This window comes from Bos grunniens, chromosome 7, assembly GCF_055505025.1.
Source record: "Bos grunniens cultivar Pamir isolate PY7600 chromosome 7, Bosgru_T2T1.0, whole genome shotgun sequence".
NCBI lineage: Eukaryota > Metazoa > Chordata > Mammalia > Artiodactyla > Bovidae > Bos > Bos grunniens.
In genome coordinates, this window is record NC_141171.1 from 98015186 (window position 1) to 98037334 (window position 22149).

The window sequence follows — 22149 nt, forward strand, 5'->3', positions numbered from 1 at the left end:
AGTGAAAGGCTCTTTGTGCCGGCCCGAGGGGTGAGGGGAACGCGGGCGAGCAAACCTGGAGGCTGGGGGTCCTGGCCCGCCGCTGCGCGCCCCTCCGCTGCCGCACTGCACAGATCCGGTGCGCGCCAGCAGGGGGAGACGTGGAGGGGTGGGGTGGAGACCCCCTAGATTTGGTCTTTGATAACGAAAGGAAAGAGACAGCAGCTTGGAGAAAGCGAGAACGCAGCTAAGGGCTTTTTGCCTCCCGCCCGTCTCCCCTAGGGAGCCGGAGAGATCGCGGCGGCAGCAAGGGCGCAGCGCCTCACCGGGCGCTCCCTCACAGGCGGGGAACCGGGAGGGCGAGCCCCCAACCCTATCCCGGGGCGGAGCCCCCCTGGAGCCCCCTGGTTCCCGCCGCCCCCACCGGGGAAAGAGAATCGGGCGCCGCGCTGCCTCGCTCAGCGCCCCGGCCGCGTGGCTTGCGGCTTATTTTCCCAGCTGGCAAGCGTCGTGCTGCAGACAAGGGAATGCCTGTGGTGAGTTGTTTATTTTGTTGAAGTTTGTGGTGGGCCAGAGGGCCGGGGTTGGGGGGATGGCGAGCGGCAGGCAGCGACCGGGACTGTTTTGTTTAGGTCTCCGTCCACCTGTGTGGTATAAATCTGCCCGCCTCGGGGCGGCGGGGAGCCAGGGTGAGAAAAGCCCAGCTCTGCAAAGGCCCCTTCTTGCCACGTGCAGACCTAGAACCGCACTGGATTCCCCACTCCCGGCGTCGGCTGGATCCGCCAGATCCCGGCGAACACTGCCCCCCCACCCCACCCCCGACCTTGCTCAGTGCTGAGAACGGGGCTGGCGCCCCAAAAGGGGAGTCAGCACCCGCGACCCGGGCCCAGCTGGCGGTCGAAGTTCCTTCCCGTGTACCCCCGCTGGTTCCGTGAGGCTCACAGAGCTGGAGGCTTTGATGCGACGGGCGCTCGCGATATCAGTGGGGACTTGTTGGGGCTGTTTCCCGCAGCAAGTCGGTTCAGCGGTGTCGGGTCTGCCCGTGATTACAGTCTGGGGATCTGGGTTGGCCAGAGTTTCCCTGACTTGAAGCCGGGGGGGAGGAAGGGAGAAGGTAAGCGGTTGGCTCCCGGGGGAGCTCAGAGGAACCCCCCTCCCCTCACCTCCCCGCCACCAGGGGCTGATGGCAGACGCGGCAACGGCTGCGTTTGCCTGGAAGAAAAGCCTTAAATACATTAGCGGGCTGGTAAAGCTTTTAAGGCCTTCTCGGGAATGAGTGGCTGGCTAATGAGAGGTTAATTCTGTTTGGAAGGGAAGGCTGCGCTGGTTTCCTGAGATAAATGGACAGGAAGCGCATTACCTCCGCGCGCTGGCAAGCGACTCCCAAATGCTTTTTGCACCTGCCGCTCTGAGCAGCGCGAGCCGCGGCTGAGCCCGCAGGGATCGCGGGGGCCAGTCGGGTTCGAGCGGGTGATGAGCCCCACGCACGCCCTGGGCCCTCTCCTTCCGGGGGCGCAGCTCTTACCCCCGGCCCTGGAAATCCTCTGTCACACCCAGGTGCTGCGTGTTCCGGAGCTCAGGGGTCCCCCGATCCCGCCAAGCCCCCTCCAGGAGCGGAAGGGTTAAGAATGATGTAAGTACGATACACAAGCCGCTCGCCGCCGGGCTGTAGGACTCCGGGCTTCTTCTCCCCGGCTTTGCTGGGGAACAGCGGGGAACCTTTCCTCTAAAATGGGTGGCACACGTCGCAGCCCTGGGTCCGATTCCTGGCTCCTCTGTCCTGGGGTGGTCTGTTAGAAGAGGGTCCTGGTAGATTTCTGGAAATGGAGATTCTGTATATTAACAGGGGACAGTTTAGACATCATGTAAAGGTTCCCGAAAAGAAACCACGTCTGTTTAGAATCCATTAATGTTGCTGGCGTGTGTTTTATTTCTACTCATTTGGCACGTTCATACTATGAGATGCTTTCCTGTGTCCCCTAATTGTACTGTTCTGGTTTCCTCTTTTCTTCCTGAAAATAAAAAGGAAGGAAGGAAGAATACAAGGGGCAAGAAACGGGGTGGATTTGTTTGAATTGTGCAAGCTGTCACGTCACGGTTTTATTTTTTATTAAAATATAAAACTTTTGTAAGTCATCGATTTTATGTTTGTGTTCTAGCTCCCTCTCCAGATTTTTCTTCGTAGAGTCTTAAAAGACTCCTTAACTTGCGTCATACTAGCTGGGGAAGTAGGTACGCTATAATTGACCATTCACCACGCTCTTGCTTCCCAAGCTGACTTCGGATCTTGTTAACAGTCCGCATGTACCCGGCGAATGTGTCAACTAACCTAATGTCCTGAAAATAAGAACCACCTTGCGGTTTAATTGTGAAAATTAACATTTTCCTCTAGCATACTGAACACTTATGCAGCAATTAAAAAATGAATTCTTAGGCGTATAAATCTTGGGCTTGTCAAATGTTTACAACAGAGGAGCAATAAAGCACCTCAAAAGAAATGAAGTTTTTCCTCTTAAGAACAATAGTTCCATTTCAGGACGCTAGGACGTGCAATGACTCGGGGGTGCCCTCTGTTGGTAAAATCTAGAGCAACCATGTACTTAAGGAACAAGATATAGGAGGGAGAAGAGGAAAGGGAGGAAAATTATAGAAAATCAGGAGTGAAAAAACTCCTGAATTTGATCCTTAACTCTTGGTTATATGTTTTAAAGTATGGTCAATAAAGTGGGATTCTTCTTTCATAGGAGTCGAATTAAATCTTGGGTTAAGGAAGAGGAAACATTAGTCTGTTAGCAAAATGCTTTGAAAGATGCTGTTTACATTTGATTACTTTGAAAAAGAGGTTTACCAGGGTTTCATTGACTTTATTTCATTAGTAATATGTAGTAATTGCAAGAAAATCAATTTGGGGCTTAACAGTATTTACTTCACAGTATCACCTAAAAATCATATCACATAACTCCCCCCCAAAAGTCATTTCTCCAGGCAACTCTGAAGCTACTATTAAGCATATCATGGATACACACAAGACTTGGGTTATATCGTGGGCAGTGAAAGGTATGTTTACCACTTGAGTCATCATAGTATGTAATAAGTAAGTAATGAAAAGTTGCAGTAAAAATAGATAGGCATCCTTCATTAGGGAGCTAGTGGTTTGTATAATTCAGAACGTGTGTAATGAGGAAGCTGGAGTGATGGAAGGTTTGCCCTCAATTATCCTGGTCCATTGACTGGCACTTTTTAACATGTGGAATACTAACATGTCCGTGGTTGATACGAAAATTCCTAAATTAGGGATTCTGAGTAATGTAGCAGGTAGAGTTGCAGACTGCGACTTGGATATAAGTTCATTTAAAATGACAGCCCACTGCCGTTTGCGGTGCTGCGGTGCTGTGCCAAATCGCTCAGTCGTGTCGGACTCTTTGCGACCCTACGGACTGTAGCCCCGCCAGGCTCTTCTGTCCAGGGGATTCTCCAGGCAAGAACACCTGAGTGTTGGAGAAAGGCAAAGACAGGACAGTATGAAGTGGCTCCTGGCCTTTGAGGCCGTTCTTGAGATTAGATACCACTTCACACCTGCTGATAACAAATTGGAACCTATCATCGACCTCATAAAACATGCTTTCCTGTATCTCTGGAAGTCTCCTTTCCCGCCAGCAATTGGTTTCCCTCTCATTTTTGGAACCATCCCATCGCAAAAGTAGAAATGGACCTGCTATTGAATTAATTTGCTAATAGACGATGAACATTTGTGGAAAAGCCACGGAACAACAACAGATCATGGTATAAAATTACACTGCATTAAAACTCACTATCCTCATGAATCTAACTACAGTGTAACAGAACACGTAGACGTTCCCCCTACTCTCAGAACCCCCTCCCCAACTGCTTTCAGGAAGGGAAAAATGTCAGAGTGACAGGAACACCAGCTGCCCGCGAACTCCACCAGGGAGCTGGTGGCTACCTTCCCAGGCCATCCGATTCGTTCCGGACCACGGGTCACATTCGCATTTCCAACGCGACTGGCTTTACCAAAAGTCCCGAATCGGCTCAGAAGGCGGTGGCTTTACCAAAAAAATAAAGACTCATTTGAAAACACCCTGATGCTGGGAAAGATTGAAGGCGGGAGAAGAAGGGGCCGACACAAGATGAGATGGTTGGATGGCATCACCGACTCGATGGACGTGGGTTTGAGTAAACTCCGGGAGCTGGTGATTGACAGGGAGGCCTGGCGTGCTGCGGTCCACCGGGTCGCAAAGAGTCGGACACGACTGAGCGACTGAACTGAACGGAACTTACTTTAAAAAAAAAAAGTCCACAGCGGGCTCAGAACGCGGCTCAGCAAATGCGATTGGCCTCGAAGGGATCTACCGCCGGGCGCTAGGCATAAACGCGCCCGTTTCCTCCGAGGATCCAGGGCTGTAGGGCAGGGACAGGGTCGGGGACTGGTGATCTAAATAAATGCGTTACGGAGAGGGACGTTGAACCCGATCACTTTCCTTCTTGGAAAGGCCAAAGGCCGGCTTCTTTGTAACGACGGAGCTGCCGTCGCCCGTCTCCACTGGGCGTGGGACGATAGTACATTGCAGGAGAGGGTGGAGGGGAGCGCGGAGGCCGCAACCAGCAATAGGGAGGCTGGGCCGCAGCGCCGCCGACCGGACCGGTGGAGGGCGGGACGCGGAACCCGAATAACCCCGGGGAGGCTGGGAGCAGGGGGCGGGGGCCTGGAGGGGCGGGTCCGGAGGGCGGGGCGGGCGCTTGGGGCCCTATGAGTGGCCTACTGCGTCCACAGCTCCCGCCTCCCTGCCAATGGAGTTAGAGGGGGCGGGGAGTGGCGGGGCGGGGCCGGCGCGGATTGGCGGGGCATCGGGAGGGGCGGGGCGGCAGTGCGGGGCTGAGATTGATCGAGCGCGGGGGGCCCCGCGGCACAGAGTGATCTCGGCAGCCGGCGGCTGCGGGCCGCCGCTCGGGGCTCCGTTCGGTGCGTTTCCGCGCCCGCCGAGCCCACGCTGGCCCAGGGACGCCCCGCGCGCGCGCTGCCGGCCGGGCTTCGCACTCGCTCACCGTCTTTGTGTCTTTTCCTTCCCCGCCCTCCGCTCTCTCCTCCCGCCCTCCGCCCGCCCGCCCGCCGACTCCGGCCGCCACGATGCCTCCGCTCCCCGCGGCCGACGCCGCCGACGCGCTCCGCCCGCGGCGCTCGGCTCGCTTCTGCTGCTCCTGCGGCGGCGGCGGCGGCGGCCCGCGTCCGACGCGGGGCTGAAGGAAGAAGAAGAGGAAGCGGGGCGCTCCCTCCGGCCCATGCCGCCGTCCCGGCCCGGGACCCGCCACGGCGCCCGCGCCGCCGCCCTCGCCGGAGCCCACGAGAGCTGCATGGACGGGCATGGGCTTGAGAGCAGCATCGCCCTCCTGCGCCGCCGCCGCCCCAGCCTCCGCCGCCGCTGCCGCCGGGGCTGAGCCGCGCCGCCGCCCCCGCCGCCGCCCCGGGCTCGGCCCGCCGCCCCTGGCGCTGCTGCTGCTGTTGCTGCTCAGCCTCGGGCTGCTTCATGCAGGTATGGGGGGCAAGCGCGCGGGTTGGGGGTGGGGGAGCCGCCTCTAGGGTCAGGGGAGCTGGGTTCCCCTATCCCCCCACCCCTGGGGGGCAGAAGGCGCTGGCCGGGGCGGGAAAGGCCTCCCCAGCTCCTGACCCGCACCGTGGCCGGGCTGGCGGCGCGGCGGCAGGAACACACCCGCCAACCGAGCGGCGCGCCCAGGGCACACGGGAGCGGCCTTTCGCCCTGCCTCCCGCCAGCCCGCCCGCCGTCCCCGCCTTCTGCTCGGACCGTGGATGGATCTCTCCTCTCGCAGCCACTTATCAAAGATGTAGCGCGCGGTCGGGGGGGGGGGGGGGGGGGGGCTGCGCTCCCGAGACAAACGTTCCGGATGCTCTATTGCTCTCTGCATGGGTGTTTTTACTGAAAGTCGGGCTGGGATCAGGTTTCCGCCGCCGCCGCCGCCGCCTCCTAGGCTGGGGAGACCAGGAGCCTGGTTGCTGCTGCCGCCCTGGAGTTGGGGGTGGCGTCGAGGCGAAGAAATGGCACCCGATGGGAAGATAATTCTACCCGTTTGAAAACCTGGGGGTTCATCTCGAAGTCACTTAAGACTTCCTTAAACTGGGATCACTTTCATATTTGCGAAAGCCCCTTTTAATTTCAGCTTTCACCCCCTCTTTGGAAAAACTTGGTGCTTTGTGGCTAGCCGCGTGTTTTGGGGGGTTCCAGGAGAGTGTGACCGATCTCTTGCCTTCGGGAACTTCCCCGGTGGAAGCAGCAGTGAGGAATCTGTTCTTAGCGAAGAAAAATCTTTTTGTCTTAGCGACGATGAGCCTTCTTGCGTGTTTTGCCTGTTTTTCTTTTTAATATCTTTTCATGAACACAATGATGTATGTCAGTTATATCTCAAGAAAGCCGGGGGGGGGGGGGGGAATCTAGAACGCCCTTTATAAATAAGTACCATTCCTAGCAGCGTATCTAGACAAAAAGTTTTTTCAGTGCCAAATTGAAAAAGACAATCTATCTTTTAGTTTGAGAGCACCTAGAGCATTAGATACGTTATCCTTTGAGATCTTTTTGTCCTGTATTTGTGGGACAGCAATCACAACACTCTGATCTGGAGAATACTGAACTGTAATGCCACTCAACTGTGCCAGAGTTAATTTTTATTTATTTATTAAGTCATACCAGCGGTGTTAAAAATCCGGGAGGTCTTTTAAGTAATGGGGAAAAAATGTGACATTTGAGCAGACGACTAAATTTAGTTTTGCGTAACTTTGCATTGTGATGTAACAGCTGCATTTTAACACTGTCTCTTGTGGAAACAGACTGAAGTCTTAATAGAGAGTGTAAATAGCAAGTTTTACAATGATGAAGGTTTTTAATTAGTGATTTTAGAACCTTAGAAAACAAAGTCAGTCTGCTCACGGTTGCGTGGAAAACTTTTTATGACGTGTCAAAAAATATATTCAGGAGTGTTTTGTGTGGGAAAAAAAAAAGTGTCCATAATGTCAAAGTGTAGATTTCTTGAAATGGAAATTGAGCTGGTGGGCAGGACTGTGACCCTCTTGACTGCTTAGATGTTGTTTCCTTTAGTTGCCATAGGGTCCTGTAACAGGATTGGAATGTGGTCCTTGAAGCTTTCTTCGATGGCCTCTGAAAGGCCTAAGAAGTTGGTTTAAAGGTTTAGAAAATTAAGGTGCCTGAGTTCAAGAACTTGGAATGTGAAACTCCTCTTAGTATCCTAATGTGGTCACACTGAAGTCCCCATTAGATTCGACCCAGAGTTGCTGTAGTGAGTGATATCTGTGGCTAGATTGTTGGAATGAAGCAATTAATCTGGTTTTAGGAAAGAGGGCTCCTTTGGAGAGAGTTCTTTGAAGAATGGTGCTATTGAAATGCAGGGGTTGTGTCTCCTCAGAGCAGCCAGCCTCACCTCATGCTCTTTACAGATGGGCCACCATATGTTTTATGCCCGGATCCTTATAATTTGCCTCCACACCCCAGATGGCTCTGCGTTGCACTTAATTCATTTCAGCATATCTCATTTCTTTTATTATAATCTGATGATTGGGCTGCAGATTCACTCGTGCAGGCCTGACATTGCGGAAACCGCCTTGAATGGTGAGGTCTTTATGTCTGCATCATTCATGAGAGCTCTAGACTGACAAATCCTTTAGTAAATTTCATTTACTGGGATGAAAATATGGTCACATCATAGATGGTATGATTTGAAAAAATAGATCTGTAGCTGCAGATTTTGAATTCTGCCCTTGGGAAATGAAAAGGATACTTTTATTCTTTTTTTTTTTCTTAAGCAAACCTCTACACTTCCTGAATGGAGATCCAATATGGGAGTTCCTTGCTTACTCATATACTTCATGGTTTTCTTGGCTGCATCCTTGAAATTGTTTCTGCTCTGCATTGTCTTGGCATTTTGACAGGAGGCTTACTTTACCGCCTCTTACAGGCAAAGTGTGCATTGTCATTATAAATTCATGAAGCCTGGATATTTCTGGGTGTATGCTGCAAATTAGTCATTATATACAGGAGCCTGTGATGGGGCTGAAACTGCTGACCCACATGCACTTTCTCTCTGGTTAGCCCTCCAACATCCCACCGTCTCTATTCAAAAAGTCTGTTAGAAACCTCATCCAAAACAAAGGAATCCAAGGAACTGTGTTTTGTGTGAGATTTCTCAAAGGAATCAGCACCTACCTGCTATGAAAAAGGGTGTGGGGAAGGGAGGAAGGGAACAAAAAAGAATCTGGGAGTCTAGATTCTGCTTTTTCTTTCTAAACAGTTGCATCTGCATTTCCATGCTGGTCTTACTTTTGATATTTTTATGACTATTTGAAATAATTATAAGTAAGTGTACGCTCGGCTAGATTTTATAGACCATAAAAAGAACAGAATAGGCCCTGCAAGTTTAGCGGAAAGTTCTTGTGTTGTCATTTATGTGTTGTCCAAAAGCTGTTCGTTACTGAATGAGCCTTGGCTCATATATTTATTTTCTTGTTTACTGCTTGCTATGAATCTGATTTTAAAAGAAAAAGAGAAAAGATGTTGCTGTTCCTGAAGTGTGTGTGTGTGTGTGTGTGTGTTTTAAGCTATCAAGTACTGTCTTGAGAATCAGAAATTTTGTTGGGGGAATGAAAATGAGATTTGAGGAAAGGCACATGTCCTGGGCTTCATGCTGGCAGTTTACAGTCCAGCCAGGTCAAGCCCTTTAGTGTCCCTTTGTCTTGATTTTCCCATCTGTAAAATGGCTTTAATACCACTTTGGGGGTTGTTGGCTGGTTTTATTTTTTTGTTTCCACTTTTGCCTTTTTGAGTAAAAACAGTTGAAAGATGATTTGATCTACTTTGTAGAGAGGAATTCTATAAATACTAGAGCTGCTTTTGTCAACTTTGGAATGAGAAAACATGAAAGAGGCCAAATGCATAAAGATGCATCTGTGATTTTTATTTAGTGCCTTTAACAGCTGTAAATTCACAGCTCCAAAATATTAAAATATTTTAATCTTCTCTTTTCCTTGTGTTAAGTCAGATATCCAGTCTTGACTACATTTTCCCTTTTTGGTTTTGGAAACTTAGGGATGGTTGGGGGAGTGCCTTACGAGGTTGTCATCGACTCCTCGTTTCCCCAGCTGATGCCAGGAACAAAGATTACAGGCTGTTTCACTCATTTAAAAGCAGTTTACTACTGAAAAGACTAAAATATCTTTCTACGATGATTATTAGAGTTAGTTTTAAGTCTTTATCAGATAATGTCCTAAATCTTGATATCATCCTGAAGTTTTGTTATGCCTAAATCTTGAATAATTACACATTTAATAATACTCTACTGACTGATGCACCCCCTCGGATATTTCATGCCTAGAAAAGATCACAGAATTTACTTTCGAACAACCTATTCATTTCTCAGATGAGGAACCTGACTTGAGATTGAGGCTCCTCCATAGTTGAGGTACCTATAAAGAATGTGCAGGTAACACAAATAACGTGTTACAGTTCATTTCTATAAAATTTGAGGTGGACAATAAAGAAAATTGTTTTTCTTTTCCGTGTTTCTGGTGTTCTCCTTTTAAGGAATACAATATTAAACTGATTAGTATACACACTGACCTAGTATTGGCAGTTCATTGTGGGTTTTGTGCTTTGAGAGATTTTACAAACTTTTGTATAAAAAGCTAGGAGCAAACCATAATTTGAAAACTTACTGTTTAAATAGTAGAGCAGTAATCGTGTGATTTTTCATTACTTTATGTTAGCTTTGCTTAAATCATTAAGTTTATGTGAATCATTGATTTAAGGGGGAAAAGTAGTTTTATATATACTCAAAGAATTCTGTCTCTGGTTCTGTTTCTAGAAAAAAACATGGTTGGTGGGATCACCTGTCAGTGTTGTGTACATTTTGAGTTAGCATACTTTTACTGTGAACTGTTGAGGAGCTAGAATCCTGGGGGATTGATGTTATGGGATAGTGAATACCTAGCTTGGTCAAATCAGTCACTCTATTTTTTTAAACGATCATTTACACTTTGTAGAAACCAAGGGATTATGTGTGTTAATTTATATGCAATTTGTTGGTAAATATTTCTCAAGAAAGACAGAATAACTTAGTACCTGGATTTTTTCCTGATATTCTTGCCCTGTACTAGAGTAGAATCAGGTAAAGGTGTTTTAACTAATCACGCTATAATTTAGGAGTTTCCCCTCCCTGAAGTGTGCAGGCTTTACTCATGGTTTTGTGTACAGACTGTGCTTTTCAAAGCAAATTACTTACGCAGTTTTCAAAATCAAAACAAAGTTCACATCTTTGACTTGGCCTTAGAGCCAAGGGATCTTTCTCAAAATCTAGAAACCAGAGCAAAGTTGATAAAATATTTCCTTTATCGTTCCCTTGTAGTTTAGCCTAAGAACACCTGACTAAACTCCTGTTCACTCGCACTGGCCCGCGCTTTAGTTGTTAAGTTAACCAGCTGCATGCAGTGGTTCTTCCAGTGGCTTACTTTGTGAGAGACCAAGAAGCCACAATGCAACCCTATTTCTGAAGGCCTTCTTAAAATAGGAGTATAGGAAATAGAACAAACAGTTCCCAGGGGAGAATGTCCTTTTCTCATGCAGCTCAGAAAGTTGTGAAGCCTTTTAAAAACATTCGGTCTTAATCGTCTTTCTCCTAGGTGACTGCCAGCAGCCAGCCCAGTGTCGAATCCAGAAATGCACCACGGACTTTGTGTCCCTGACCTCACACCTGAACTCCGCCGTCGATGGCTTTGACTCTGAGTTCTGCAAGGCTCTGCGCGCCTATGCTGGCTGCACCCAGCGGACTTCCAAAGCCTGCCGTGGTAACCTAGTGTACCATTCTGCTGTGCTGGGTATCAGCGACCTCATGAGCCAGAGAAACTGTTCCAAGGATGGACCCACATCATCTACCAACCCAGAAGTGACCCATGACCCTTGTAACTATCACAGCCACGCGGGAGCCAGAGAACACAGGGGCGGGGACCAGAACCCTCCCAATTACCTTTTCTGTGGCTTGTTCGGAGACCCTCACCTTAGAACTTTCAAGGATCACTTCCAGACATGCAAAGTGGAAGGTGCTTGGCCACTCATAGACAATAATTATCTTTCAGTTCAAGTGACAAACGTGCCCGTGGTCCCTGGATCTAGTGCTACTGCGACAAATAAGGCAAGTGTACTTTTTTTTTCCTTCTTCTTTCCTTCTGTAACTTTCAGATGTTTGATTCTTCAGATGACTGCAACTTCTGTTGGCCAGCTCGGCACAGAAGGTGAATAAAGGATTAAATGAAAGTTACTTGGTAAAAAAAAAATTTTCTCACTGGAATTCTTGTAGGTCTAAGTTTAAATAGGCAATGATATGAAAAATAAAAAGGAAACAGTGAAGTTGGGTTCTCTAGGGAAAAGGCAGGCCTGTTTAATGAAAAAAAAAAAGTTCTTTTTTTCCAGTGATGTCATTTTTGAGTGCAGATGTGTGTGGCTCTTGAAGAAATCCACGTTCAGATTTATCAGATGACTGCAGTGGGTGTTCTGAACAAAGAACGCCGTGAAACCTAAGAGAGCGACTCATCAGGAAACCTTATTGGAAACTTGGAAGCTATAGTAAAATGTGGTGACCAGGGAAGTTAAGAAGTGGATTTTGCAGAGCAGTAATACCTAATTCTGTGTAACCTCAGGATAAAATTTAAGTCAACCAGAGGGGAAAACTGACAAAATTAAGCTTACCGGGTCTAGCTGCCATTGTCTGTGGTTGGTGTTTGTTCATTTTAAAGAAACTGATACTGATGAGGGAGCCTCAAAGCCAGCATTAAGGCACCAGAGTCTTAGTGCAAACAGGTGGCAAGGAGCTGTGACTGGGTTTCCAGTTGTCAGGCCAAACTGATTCAGGCGTTAGTAAACAGAGGTCCAAAAGGGTTTTCCACAAAAGTGGTGTCCCAGGGGCTTCCCTGGGGGCTCAGTGGTGAAGAAGAACCCACCTGCCAGTGCACGGGACCCGGGCTCAGTCCCTGGTCCAGGAAGATCCCACATGCTTCCAGACTACTAAGCTCATGCACCATATCTACTGAGTCAGAGCTCTAGAGCCCGTGTCCCCCAACGAGAGAAGCCACCACAATGAGAGGCCTCACAACTGGAGATGACCACCCCCCACTCTGGGCATCTGGAGAAGGCCTGCAGATAGCAAGGAAGACCCATAAACAAATTTTCTCAAATGTTTCTAGTGTTAAAAAAAGTGTAACAACAAGAACCAGCTCCTTGGCTATCTTCTCCAACTATAAAATCGCACATACAGGTTTTCTTATTTTGTATCATTTCATTTTGTTTATTGTAGCTTTTCATCAGTTGGGTTAGATTAAAATGTAATTGACAGCTAGCACGCTTTTATAATACTTAAGGACTGTTCTCTTGATTCCAGGCCTTGCCTCCAAACATATGTAGCATAGTTTTTTAAGTGAATTTAAATTATTTAACTTGGTATTTTGTGGAGGGAATTTTAGCACACTTCCAGAGACTGTATGGAGACACCCTGGGGTGTCACAAATCTAAGATTAGAAGTCATCACCCTGAACAAGGGAGACTATACATTGGTCTAGACATCTTAGGGGAACTTAAAACTATTTACACTTCAATTCCCAATAAAACCCAAGGTTGCCTTTCCAAACCTTATGTCTCAAAAAAACTTTTCTTCCTCTGGATTTTGCAAGTAGATAATTTTTCCTGTCTGTATATTACAATATGTATTTGCTATATGTTATAACGTTGATAGCTGCAAAGTCGTAAGGTAAGCAATGAGCAACAATTCATCATTGCAGACTCAAAGGGCATAAAACCTGGTAATAGTTTTTGAAAAGACATGGCACTGAAAATTCAAGAAGGCAATTCCATTGAAAATGCAGAAAATCATCAATTTTGCAGATAATTGAGGGCTTGGAAAGGTAGCTTTCACACGATACTTTTGAGATTCATAAGTGCTGTGTGCATGGGAAAATTTACAGTTGACCCTTGGACAACGTGGGTTTGAACCCAGCCAGTCCACATATGTGGATTTTTTTCAGTAGTAAATGCTACAGTACTACGTGATCCCTGCTTGGGTGAATCGGGTACAGAACCCTGTATACAGAGTGTTAGCTATAACGTTATATGTGGATTTTCAACTGCCCAGGGGTCATTGCAACTAACTCCCCTGTTGTTCAGGGGTCAGCTATATTGTTTCTTTCACAAGCCCAGAGTTTTATTTTCCAAGCCTTCTATCCAGTCACATGTCACTTCTGTTTGGTGTTCAGCCTTTCAAAAATGTACTTTTTACTGATCGTGTTGAAAATATCTGGGGACAGCTGGTTGCCTTATGAGTACACATAGTATATGAATGCGACAGTTGACATTGAAGTACTTTAGATCATTCTATTTCAGTTGTGGTTGAACCTATCATAGTTTTTAGCAAATAACGTAAGTACAATTTGTTTTCTCCCTCACTTTGGTGAGGATCAAAGGTTTTACCCTTTCTAGAAAGGAGGGAAAAGTTATCTATCTTTTAACATAAATTCAAGCAGACAATGAGAATGTTTGGTCTTTAATTGCCCTATGGGAAAGTATTCCCCCCACATCTGGTGACCATGCTGTTCAGCAACAAATTACTCTATGGCTTCATGACCTCCAGTGCTTGTTTTTTTTTTTTTTTTCTTTTCTCTTTTTGTAACTCTCTCCAAAGCCGCCCAAAAGCGTGTGAAGATTACTGTTTGAGGGCCTGTCTCCGTGTTGGTATGGCCTCTGCTGGTGAAGCCAAACAAAGACCTAAAATCTTGCACTGCAATTCCTTCTGCTGTACCCAGGACCAAAATAAAACTTTTTAAAAATTTCTAAGCAGTGAAAACAATCCACTCCAGTATTCACGCCTGGAGAATCCCATGGACAGAGAAACCTGGTGGGTTACTGTCTATGGGGTCCCATAGACTCGGACATGATTGAGTGGCTAACACACACACACACACACACACACACACACACCATGAAAAAAATGCGATGCTGAAACTATTGTGTCTAAGCAGCCATTCATTCCACCATCCTCAGCACAAAAGTAAAGCACTGGACTCAGGTATTTGGCTCAGGCAACTCAGTCCTGGGGCCGTGGGCTTCCTGAGCAGGCCATCATCTTCAAGGCTGCCTTTGTGAGCTCTGCCTGCCCCCTGAACACCCAGGTTTCCCTCATCACAGAAAGACAAAGCTTAGGGGGGAAAGAAATCTAAACAACAGAGGGAAAGAAAACGAAGTCATCTCTGGTCAGTTCAGTTCAGTTCAGTCACTCAGTCATGTCTGACTCTTTGCAACCCCACGGACCACAGCACACCAGGCCTCCCTGTCCATCACCCACTCCTGGAGTCTACTCAAACTCATGTCCATTGAGTCGGGGATGCCACCCAGCCATCTCATCCTCTGTTGTCCGCTTCTCCTCCTGCTAGCTAAGCCTTTCTTCACCAGGCCTGCAGTGCTTGATGGTGTGGTCTCATCTCCCCTGGTCCACGTCCTCTCCCCCTTCCCAGCTGTGCACAGGTACACCTTCTCAGGGCCAAGGCTCCGGGCTGTGCCCTGCGCCAGCCTGTCTGGTTCCCTCCCTTCCCCAAAGTCTGTGTGCTTGGCCACCTGGCTAGCTCGATGCGTTCCTAAAGGGGACACCAGGGCTGTTTTTCCCCCCTCCCCACCCCGGGGGCTGCCAGGGCTCCTTGGCACACCTGCACACACCTCTGCTAAGATGCGTGTCCACTCTGGGCCACCTTCCCCATCTTTGTCTACAAGAGGCGGGCAGCTTCAGACCTGCAAATGCTCTGCAGAAAAGATATGAGAGAGGGGATGGGCTGAGAACGGGCAGGGTTGGTTCTGTGGGAAGGAGCACTGTTTATGTGTTTGGGGCTCCAGGGGGATACAGTGCTGTCTTCTCTCCTGATCCTCACACAGATAAACAAGCAGATCATCCGTGGAGGGTGCTGGGCAGCGTACCTTCTCTTCCACGTTCTCTTTGCCCACCCCTCAGTCTCAGCTTCATGTTGTGTAACTATGTATCCCTGTTTATGTGGATCTAAGAAGGAATTGCATATGCCATGATTGCAGAAGGCAATTTTGGTGTGAATTATTTCATAAAAAGATTTTGCCCTTCACAAATGGAGTCCTAGTAGCATGTATGAAAATCTCCAATCTCTCAGGTGCATTTAAAATGATTTCCTTTTCCCTAAAATTTCAAGGACGCATTTATTACACATCTAAACAACGGTCTTTCCTTGTGGCTCAGTTGGTAGAGAATCTGCCTGCAATGCAAGAGACCAGGCTTTGATCCCTGGGTCGGGAAGATCCCCTGGAGAAGGAAATGGCAACCTATTCCAGTGTTCTTGCCTAGAGAAGCCCATGGACAGAGGAGCCTGACGAGCTACAGTCCATGGGGTCGCAAGAGTCGGACATGACTAAGCAACTAAACCACCAAACAGTGGCAGTACTTTTAACAATTATTTTATACAAATAACTTGTGTACTTTTGCTTTGTCTTTCAAACCTTTCCTTTCAATGTAATCATATCCTTTCTTCAACATTCTAGCTTGCTTATCCTATTCTTCAAAGTCAGGGAAACAACATTGCAAGTAGGAGGGGATATTGAGATGACAGCCAGTCCTTTATAGATCTTCAGACCCTTCTATACTGCATCCGTTAATGAGAGAAGGTGGTTTACCTTCAGGCAGTTTGGTTTTGGGGAGGAGGTGTGTTCCTTGTGCTTAACCAAGCCAGGCGAGTGGACACTCAGGTGCTTCGTACGTCCTTGCCGCTGCCCCAGGCCACCCGCTGTGGTAACCCATGGGCAGCAGGACTCTGTGCCTATCCAAAGCACGAGAAGAGAGCCTGTCTTTCAAAGTCCATAAATATCTGTACTTCTGGAGCTGTGGCTACTTCCTGAGAGATTTTCCTGGAAATCACCACTGGCTGATGATACTGGAGATACAGGAAGTCTTGAGTTCCTGGGCTCCATTCTCGCTGGCTGCCCACAGTGTTCCCTGGTGATAAAATGTCCTTCTCTTGTAGGGTCCTGGAGCACGAGTTGGGTCCTCTCCTGCTTTTGATGCCCCTTAGCATGCCCTGTTGTTCAGCAGGAGAATGTGGGCATGTAAACCAATGTTCTGGGTCATTCTCTGTTGGTTATAAAGTCAGAGCCAGATGTGCCTCTGTTGCAAAGCCTTCCAAGGATCGATTTTTTTTTTTTTTAGGCATATCTCTGGATCAGGCTTTGGGAATCTGTCCTCTTTTGACCCTAAGCCTAGTGGATTTTTTTTGTAGCTAAGTTTTTGTAACCAGTTATGTTTTTAGTATCTTTATGGAGACTCTGTGAGCTGCACAGTGGTGATCATTCTTATTTTTGTCCACTAAGGAAGATGCCTCATCCTCTTGTGTACAGAATTAGGTTTTGAATACAGGGACACTGTCCTTGCATGCAACACTGTTACAGAGGCAATACACTATTTGAGAATATAGATTCCTTCTGGGAGCACACAAGTTGCCTTGCAGATTCATTGTAACTAACCCTTAAAATCTGAGATTGTTCTTTGTTATGATTATCTGTTATGATTATACAGATAACTCTTGCCATCTTTAACTTTTGCATCTCGTCCTGGTCCTCCTTGTTGTGCAGAAATGTCTTAAAAATTACAAAAAGTTGCAAGATATATTGAGCTATATTGTTGAGATATATTGTAGAACAGATGGGAAAGAAGTTTGCAGTTGTATAGCTCCCCTGCGCAGTATACTGTGTTCATTTGTCTGATAAAATGTACTATTTAGTGTTGCATTGGAAACCCCAAGCATTGACGGGCCTATCGTGTCTGGGAGATGCCGAGGTGAATGTAGTCTCTGCCTTAGTCTAAGCTCATAACTAAACTTTGCTGCCTTCATGTCATGGAGAATTGTGGGGTTTGTGTCGGGGGGGTAGGGGAAAGCCGTTTTTAGGGTTTCTTTTCAGAACACTGGGGGCCCATGCTATAGGCTGGTTCCAAGTGCTGCAAGTTGCCTCCGGGGGTCAGGACCAGGAGGCTGGGCCTGAGAGATGGGCAGCTGTACCTTGGACATAACCCTGCCCACCGGCCACTGTCGCTGGTCAGTGTTCTCGCTCCCAGGACTTGGTACCGTCTCCCTTTTCACATCCCACCGTCAAGGTGGTCCCTCACCTACACCCACATTTCCTCACTCCTCTGAAATACCCTAGCAGGGTCTGGAACCCTGGTTGCTGTTGTTGAAAGGTAGCTGCTTTTTAATACCCAAAAGCTTGCTAGGGTAGTTGAGCATCAGAATCACCAGTTCTTAGTTAAGTTGATTTTTCAGGGTTCTGTCTCATCTTTAAGACTCATAAAAGCATGTCTTGGATAATCCTTGTCCTCCCTGAATTTCTTTACTGTAGAGACAATATTAAAAGAAGAGTTTCTAGAAGAACAGACACCAGCTACAGTTGTTCCAGGTGGTGGTATTCCTGTTGGCCCTTTTCTGCTTCCTGCATAGCTCTGGTTTGTACTGGATTTTAAGGTCTTAGGCCCAGAAACTTTCACCTTCGTTTCATATAGTTTTCAGCAGACTGCCTGGGGGTGATTATATTTGGGCAAAGGAAGCAGAAGAAAAGGGGGCGACATTCTTAGCTCCATAATGTACCCTTAATGTGAATGATCATTTTGTGGGATGAAAACAGGCCTACCTGGCTTATTCTTTAGGCCATACTTGAACAAGATCTGCCTTCATTTTGTCCGTACAGATTGCATGTACTCTGGGTAGGTAGGCCTCTGTCTTCTCTCTGTTCCCTGGAAGGAAGAAATACATAAGGTGGTCAGTGAAAACTGTCTAAAAATGTATAAAATTTGTCTCTGTATACCTTGTCAGTTTTACATTTCGAATCTCTGCATGTGCCAGTGTCTCCGTCCCAGACGTGGTTTGGAAGAGTGAAAAGGACCTTCCGAATCCCCCCTGTGTAAGTGACAGTAACCCAGCGCCTGCCTGAGCCAGCCAGAATTCCCTCCGAGTGCTCTGGGCCTTTGCTACTTTAAAACAAACCTCCCGTCCTCCATAGTTTGAACCAGAGGCGCCCAGCCAAGTCTGATACACAGCTGAGCGTTAGAACTTGTTTTTCTGTCACATTTCCAAATGTCTCTCTCTGCCCTGTTAAATTTTCTTTGAGTCAACATTTTGAGAGGAAGGGGCAAGCAGGAAACATTGGATGGTTGGTATTTTTTTTTTTTTTTGGTTGTTGGCTTCAATTAATGCTAACCAAACAGTTTCTGCCCCTGCGGAATGTGGCATGTAAAAAGAGTCATACCTACAGTGTCGAACAATGAAGCTGCTACCTTACCCGTTTCGTCTTTATTTGTTTTGACTGCAAGTAGAACTTGCTCTTCGACTGGTTTGGATTTTGTGTTCTCCTGGGTGGGGTAACTTCAGGACTTCTTAAGCTGCTCAGCTTGTCCTAAGTATAACAAGAATAGCCAGCCGCACACATCTAAGATGCAGAATTTAACGGGGGAGCCTTGCAGTGAAAACCCATTGCTGTTGGGTCTAGAAAGAACTTCAGATGAAATTGGGTCTCTGCAGAGGGGAGCTCAGTATGTCCAAGTGAGCTGGTTCTTTTAGGAGTCGGAGCCCAGAGAACCTTAGCTCCTGCTGGTGGGGTTGTCTCAGTGCTGGAGCTGACTGTGTACACTGGATAGGCTTAATGTGACAGCATTTAAAGACCAACTTCTCATCTGCTCTGCATGTGCCCCTGAAAAGGGTGTCAGTGTTTGCTCTTTCCTTTTTAAAGGTGTGAGTACACACACAAGCACACGTGTGTGTTTATGTGGGGTCCATGCCTTCCCCGCTCCCTGCCTCAGGAAAATGAAGACAGAAGGATATTGTTTTGGAACTTTCCAGTTAACTGGCTTCTTGGAATATATGGTCACCACCTCTAACCACCTTGTTCCTGACTGGGCTTTGCTTTTTTTGTTGTTGTTGTTAATAGCCCTGGGAACCTGAAACTGACCCTAGAAGTGACAGAATGTGAGTGCATTGAGACCTTTAAGCCCTTTTGCTTTTTAAATTACCTCCCCCAACTGAAAACCGATCAAAGGGGCTGTGATTTCCTGATAATCCCCGTCGGTTTGGGAAACAGCTGTGCTGAACCTCAGCCCAGAGTGTTCACCCGGGGTGCTGCGAGAGCCTGGGGATCTGTGTGCCTCCTCCCACCTCCACCCCATTAGGAGGGAGATCCCAGAAAGCCAGACCTGCCAGGACAGATTCCTACCCCTGAGTGACTGCAGTAATTTTAGCCTCTGGTCCAAAGCGCAGCAGCTTCCCTGGTGGCTCAGAGGGTAAAGCGTCTGCCTGCGATGTGGGAGACCTGGGTTCGATCCCTGGGTCAGGAATATCCCCTAAAGAAGGAAATGTCAACCCACTCCGGTATTCTTGCCTGGAAAATTCCATGGACAGAGGAGCCTGGTAGACTCCAGTCCATGGGGTCACAAAGAGTCGGACATGACTGAGCAACTTCACTTTCACTTTTCCAAAGCGTAGCGGCAGCCTCGGCCTGAAATACTGTCCCCACGCGCCTGACTTCCCATCTAGAAGTCTAGCGAGGGCCTCCTCACAGTGCAGAGAGCAGGCACAACAAGCAAGAAGGTCCCCCTGGAGTTCTCCGGGTGCCGGGAAGGCCAAGGCACCCCAGGCCTCCCCTCCTCCCTGTAAACTCTGCACCTTGTGCCTCTGGCCTGTACAAGGAAGCTGGCCCATTTCCCTCTGAGCCTATTTATGCTTCCAGCCTTCCTTATTTTAAATGTACAAAAATCGCTCTTTGGATGTCAACTTTTTTTTTTTTTTTGTCTGTCGCTTTTATGTATCATCCTGGGCCTGCTTCTCTCTCTCTCTCCCCCCTTCTCCCTCTCTCTCTGTTTCTCTCTCTCTTGCATGCTGTTTCCAGCCACGGAGCTTAATGCTCCCCCCTGGACCACCCTAGCAGCCTCAACTGTGGGTGTCCTTCTCCTCTGGTTTGGTTTCTTCTTTCTCCAGCTGCTGCCAAGATCCCCTCCAGCAGCCAAGGCAGCCCTTGTTCCTGCATGTATTACCTAGGGCAACCCTAAGAATAAATAAGTCTGATCCATTCTGTGTCTCTGGAATCCTGTGAGTGCTGCTACCGCAGAGCTCGGTGGAAAGAAACTCGAGAGGACAGAGAAACCTATTTGGGTATCTTTAGGAGGCTGTAGATTTTTGTAGTCTCATTCAAGCCTGAAAAGCAATCTAGAGGGAAATTTCTTCTGCCACCCTCCTCTGAAACTCATGTACCACTTTCTTCCTGTTAGCTATCTTGTCCTGGCCCAGTGAAGTGACTTAAACTGTGCTTTTGTAGATGTTGAATTCAGACTTCCTGTAGGTAGATAGCTGATGCTAGGCTGAGTTACAATGGTAAAGTTACACTTGTTTCATTGAGTTCATGCCTTCCTGGCAGATTTTTTTTGTTTGTTTTTTTTTTAGTTTTTCAGGAAAATGATCAACGACATCAATTACTGACCTCCTTAAGTATGGTCCATGTACTCTCCAGAAAGTTATTCTAGACGGATATGCTTTTATTTCCTACCTCATAAAAAGGAGCGAAAGCCAGAGTTCTCCGCAGCCTAACCGAGATCCTTCCTTAGTGCTTCGGAGCTTCCTAGTCTCGGACTTCTCAACATTGAGAAACATTGGCCCACTCGAGTTAAGATGATGTGTTTTAGAGCTGGCGATAGAGCATGTGCGTTTATTTCTTTGAAACACACGCGCTAGTAGGAATGATCTTTGTGTTCAGCTCTGAGGACTAAGCAGAGGCTGTATGCCGCTGACCTGGTGAGAGCAAAGGCCATGGGCACAGCGTTCTCTGATTTCTCCCACAGTCATCTGTTTTTTCAACCTATAATTGCACCCAGAGGATCTGAGGAAGTAGACACATCACCTAATTACATGAAATAAAATTAATCTTAGCTTTCTTAACGCAAGCAGAATTTTAACTGGATACCTGTCAACATTGGGTTTCCCTGTGTTCCAGGCTGATTTCCTGTGATTTTCAGTTTGATTTGCTGGCCCATCTTAACCCGAGAGCTGGAGCCCCTTGTCTATAAAAGTCCCAGTTCTGGTATTAAGAGAATTCCAGTAAGGTCCCACACATGCAGTGCCAAATGGTCTGATTTAAACCCCGATAAACATTTCTTCCAAAGAATGATAAGCACAAATAGCTCAGGGCACAGCCTGTGGGGAATTCTGCTGTTTGAAAACCTCCTCACAGCACTGTGCAAGGCTGTTGAGCTTGGAGAAGCTCTGTGCATTGGCAAGGCAGTGCCTGGTTCTGTGGGTGACCTTTCTTTCATTTAGTTCATTTTTATTTTTATTTTTTTTCCTGATGGAAAGGAGAGGCAGGTGCCTCTCAGTGTTGGCATTTCACAGCAAACCCTAAATCCTTTTTGCCTTTCTCATGTGGAAAGGTTGATTTGTAGCTGCTGTCTTGCTTCTCCTAAGAGACCCTGTAGGTGGTAAAGATCTCAGGGAGTGAAACATTAAAAATGAATGAGGAGACTGGAGTAGTGTTGTCTGAGGTGGGGGTTGGGAGGAGCTGGGCGGGGAAGGTTTAACAAAAGGCATTGATGTTTTAAATGCACAGAAATGCCATCCATCAATAATAAATGGTGTGGCATAGAACAGATGTGCCAAATTGAGTTATTACAGCATATGGATCAGTTCGTAGAGGGGGGAAAAGTAAAGAGCATAGCTGTTTTTAAATTATCTGTTTAAAAGCTTTAGAATACAATTTTGAATGTCCTATTGTGACCCTCTGATAGCTGCTAGCTGGGAATAGAAAACGTGTGGAATTTCCAAACATTTCCATTAACATTTGAGTTTTTTAAGGGAAGAATTACTGAGAGTGAATAAATTTTATTTAATTTTTCTGAAAAGGAGGATATAATTGGAAAATGAATTTCTGGCCCTTTCTGGTTAAGTGCTTGCTTTTTAAGACCTCAGGTTGCAATTGTATAAGGGATGAAAATACCTTATACAACTTGTCAGGGACTGTTTCCTAGTGTTTTCTACATTTCCATTGCTTATTATCTCTAGGT

At 47.3% G+C, this 22149-nt stretch overlaps 1 protein-coding gene across 2 annotated transcripts in view; it reads left to right on the top strand.

The window, feature by feature from the left end:
• Nucleotides 1-384: 384 nt before the first annotated feature.
• Nucleotides 385-22149, top strand: part of RGMB (repulsive guidance molecule BMP co-receptor b) — a 28434-nt gene continuing 6669 nt past the window's right edge. Inside the window, exons 1-4 of one of the 2 annotated variants that reach the window (XM_086413253.1) lie at nucleotides 385-515; nucleotides 1537-1612; nucleotides 5242-5528; nucleotides 10694-11202. In XM_086413253.1, coding sequence (XP_086269379.1) covers nucleotides 1608-1612; nucleotides 5242-5528; nucleotides 10694-11202 — 801 coding nt within the window. In that variant the 5' untranslated portion in view covers nucleotides 385-515; nucleotides 1537-1607. Of the gene's footprint in view, nucleotides 516-1213; nucleotides 1613-5241; nucleotides 5529-10693; nucleotides 11203-22149 lie in introns of those variants that run through there. The other variant, XM_086413255.1, reaches the window with a different exon arrangement.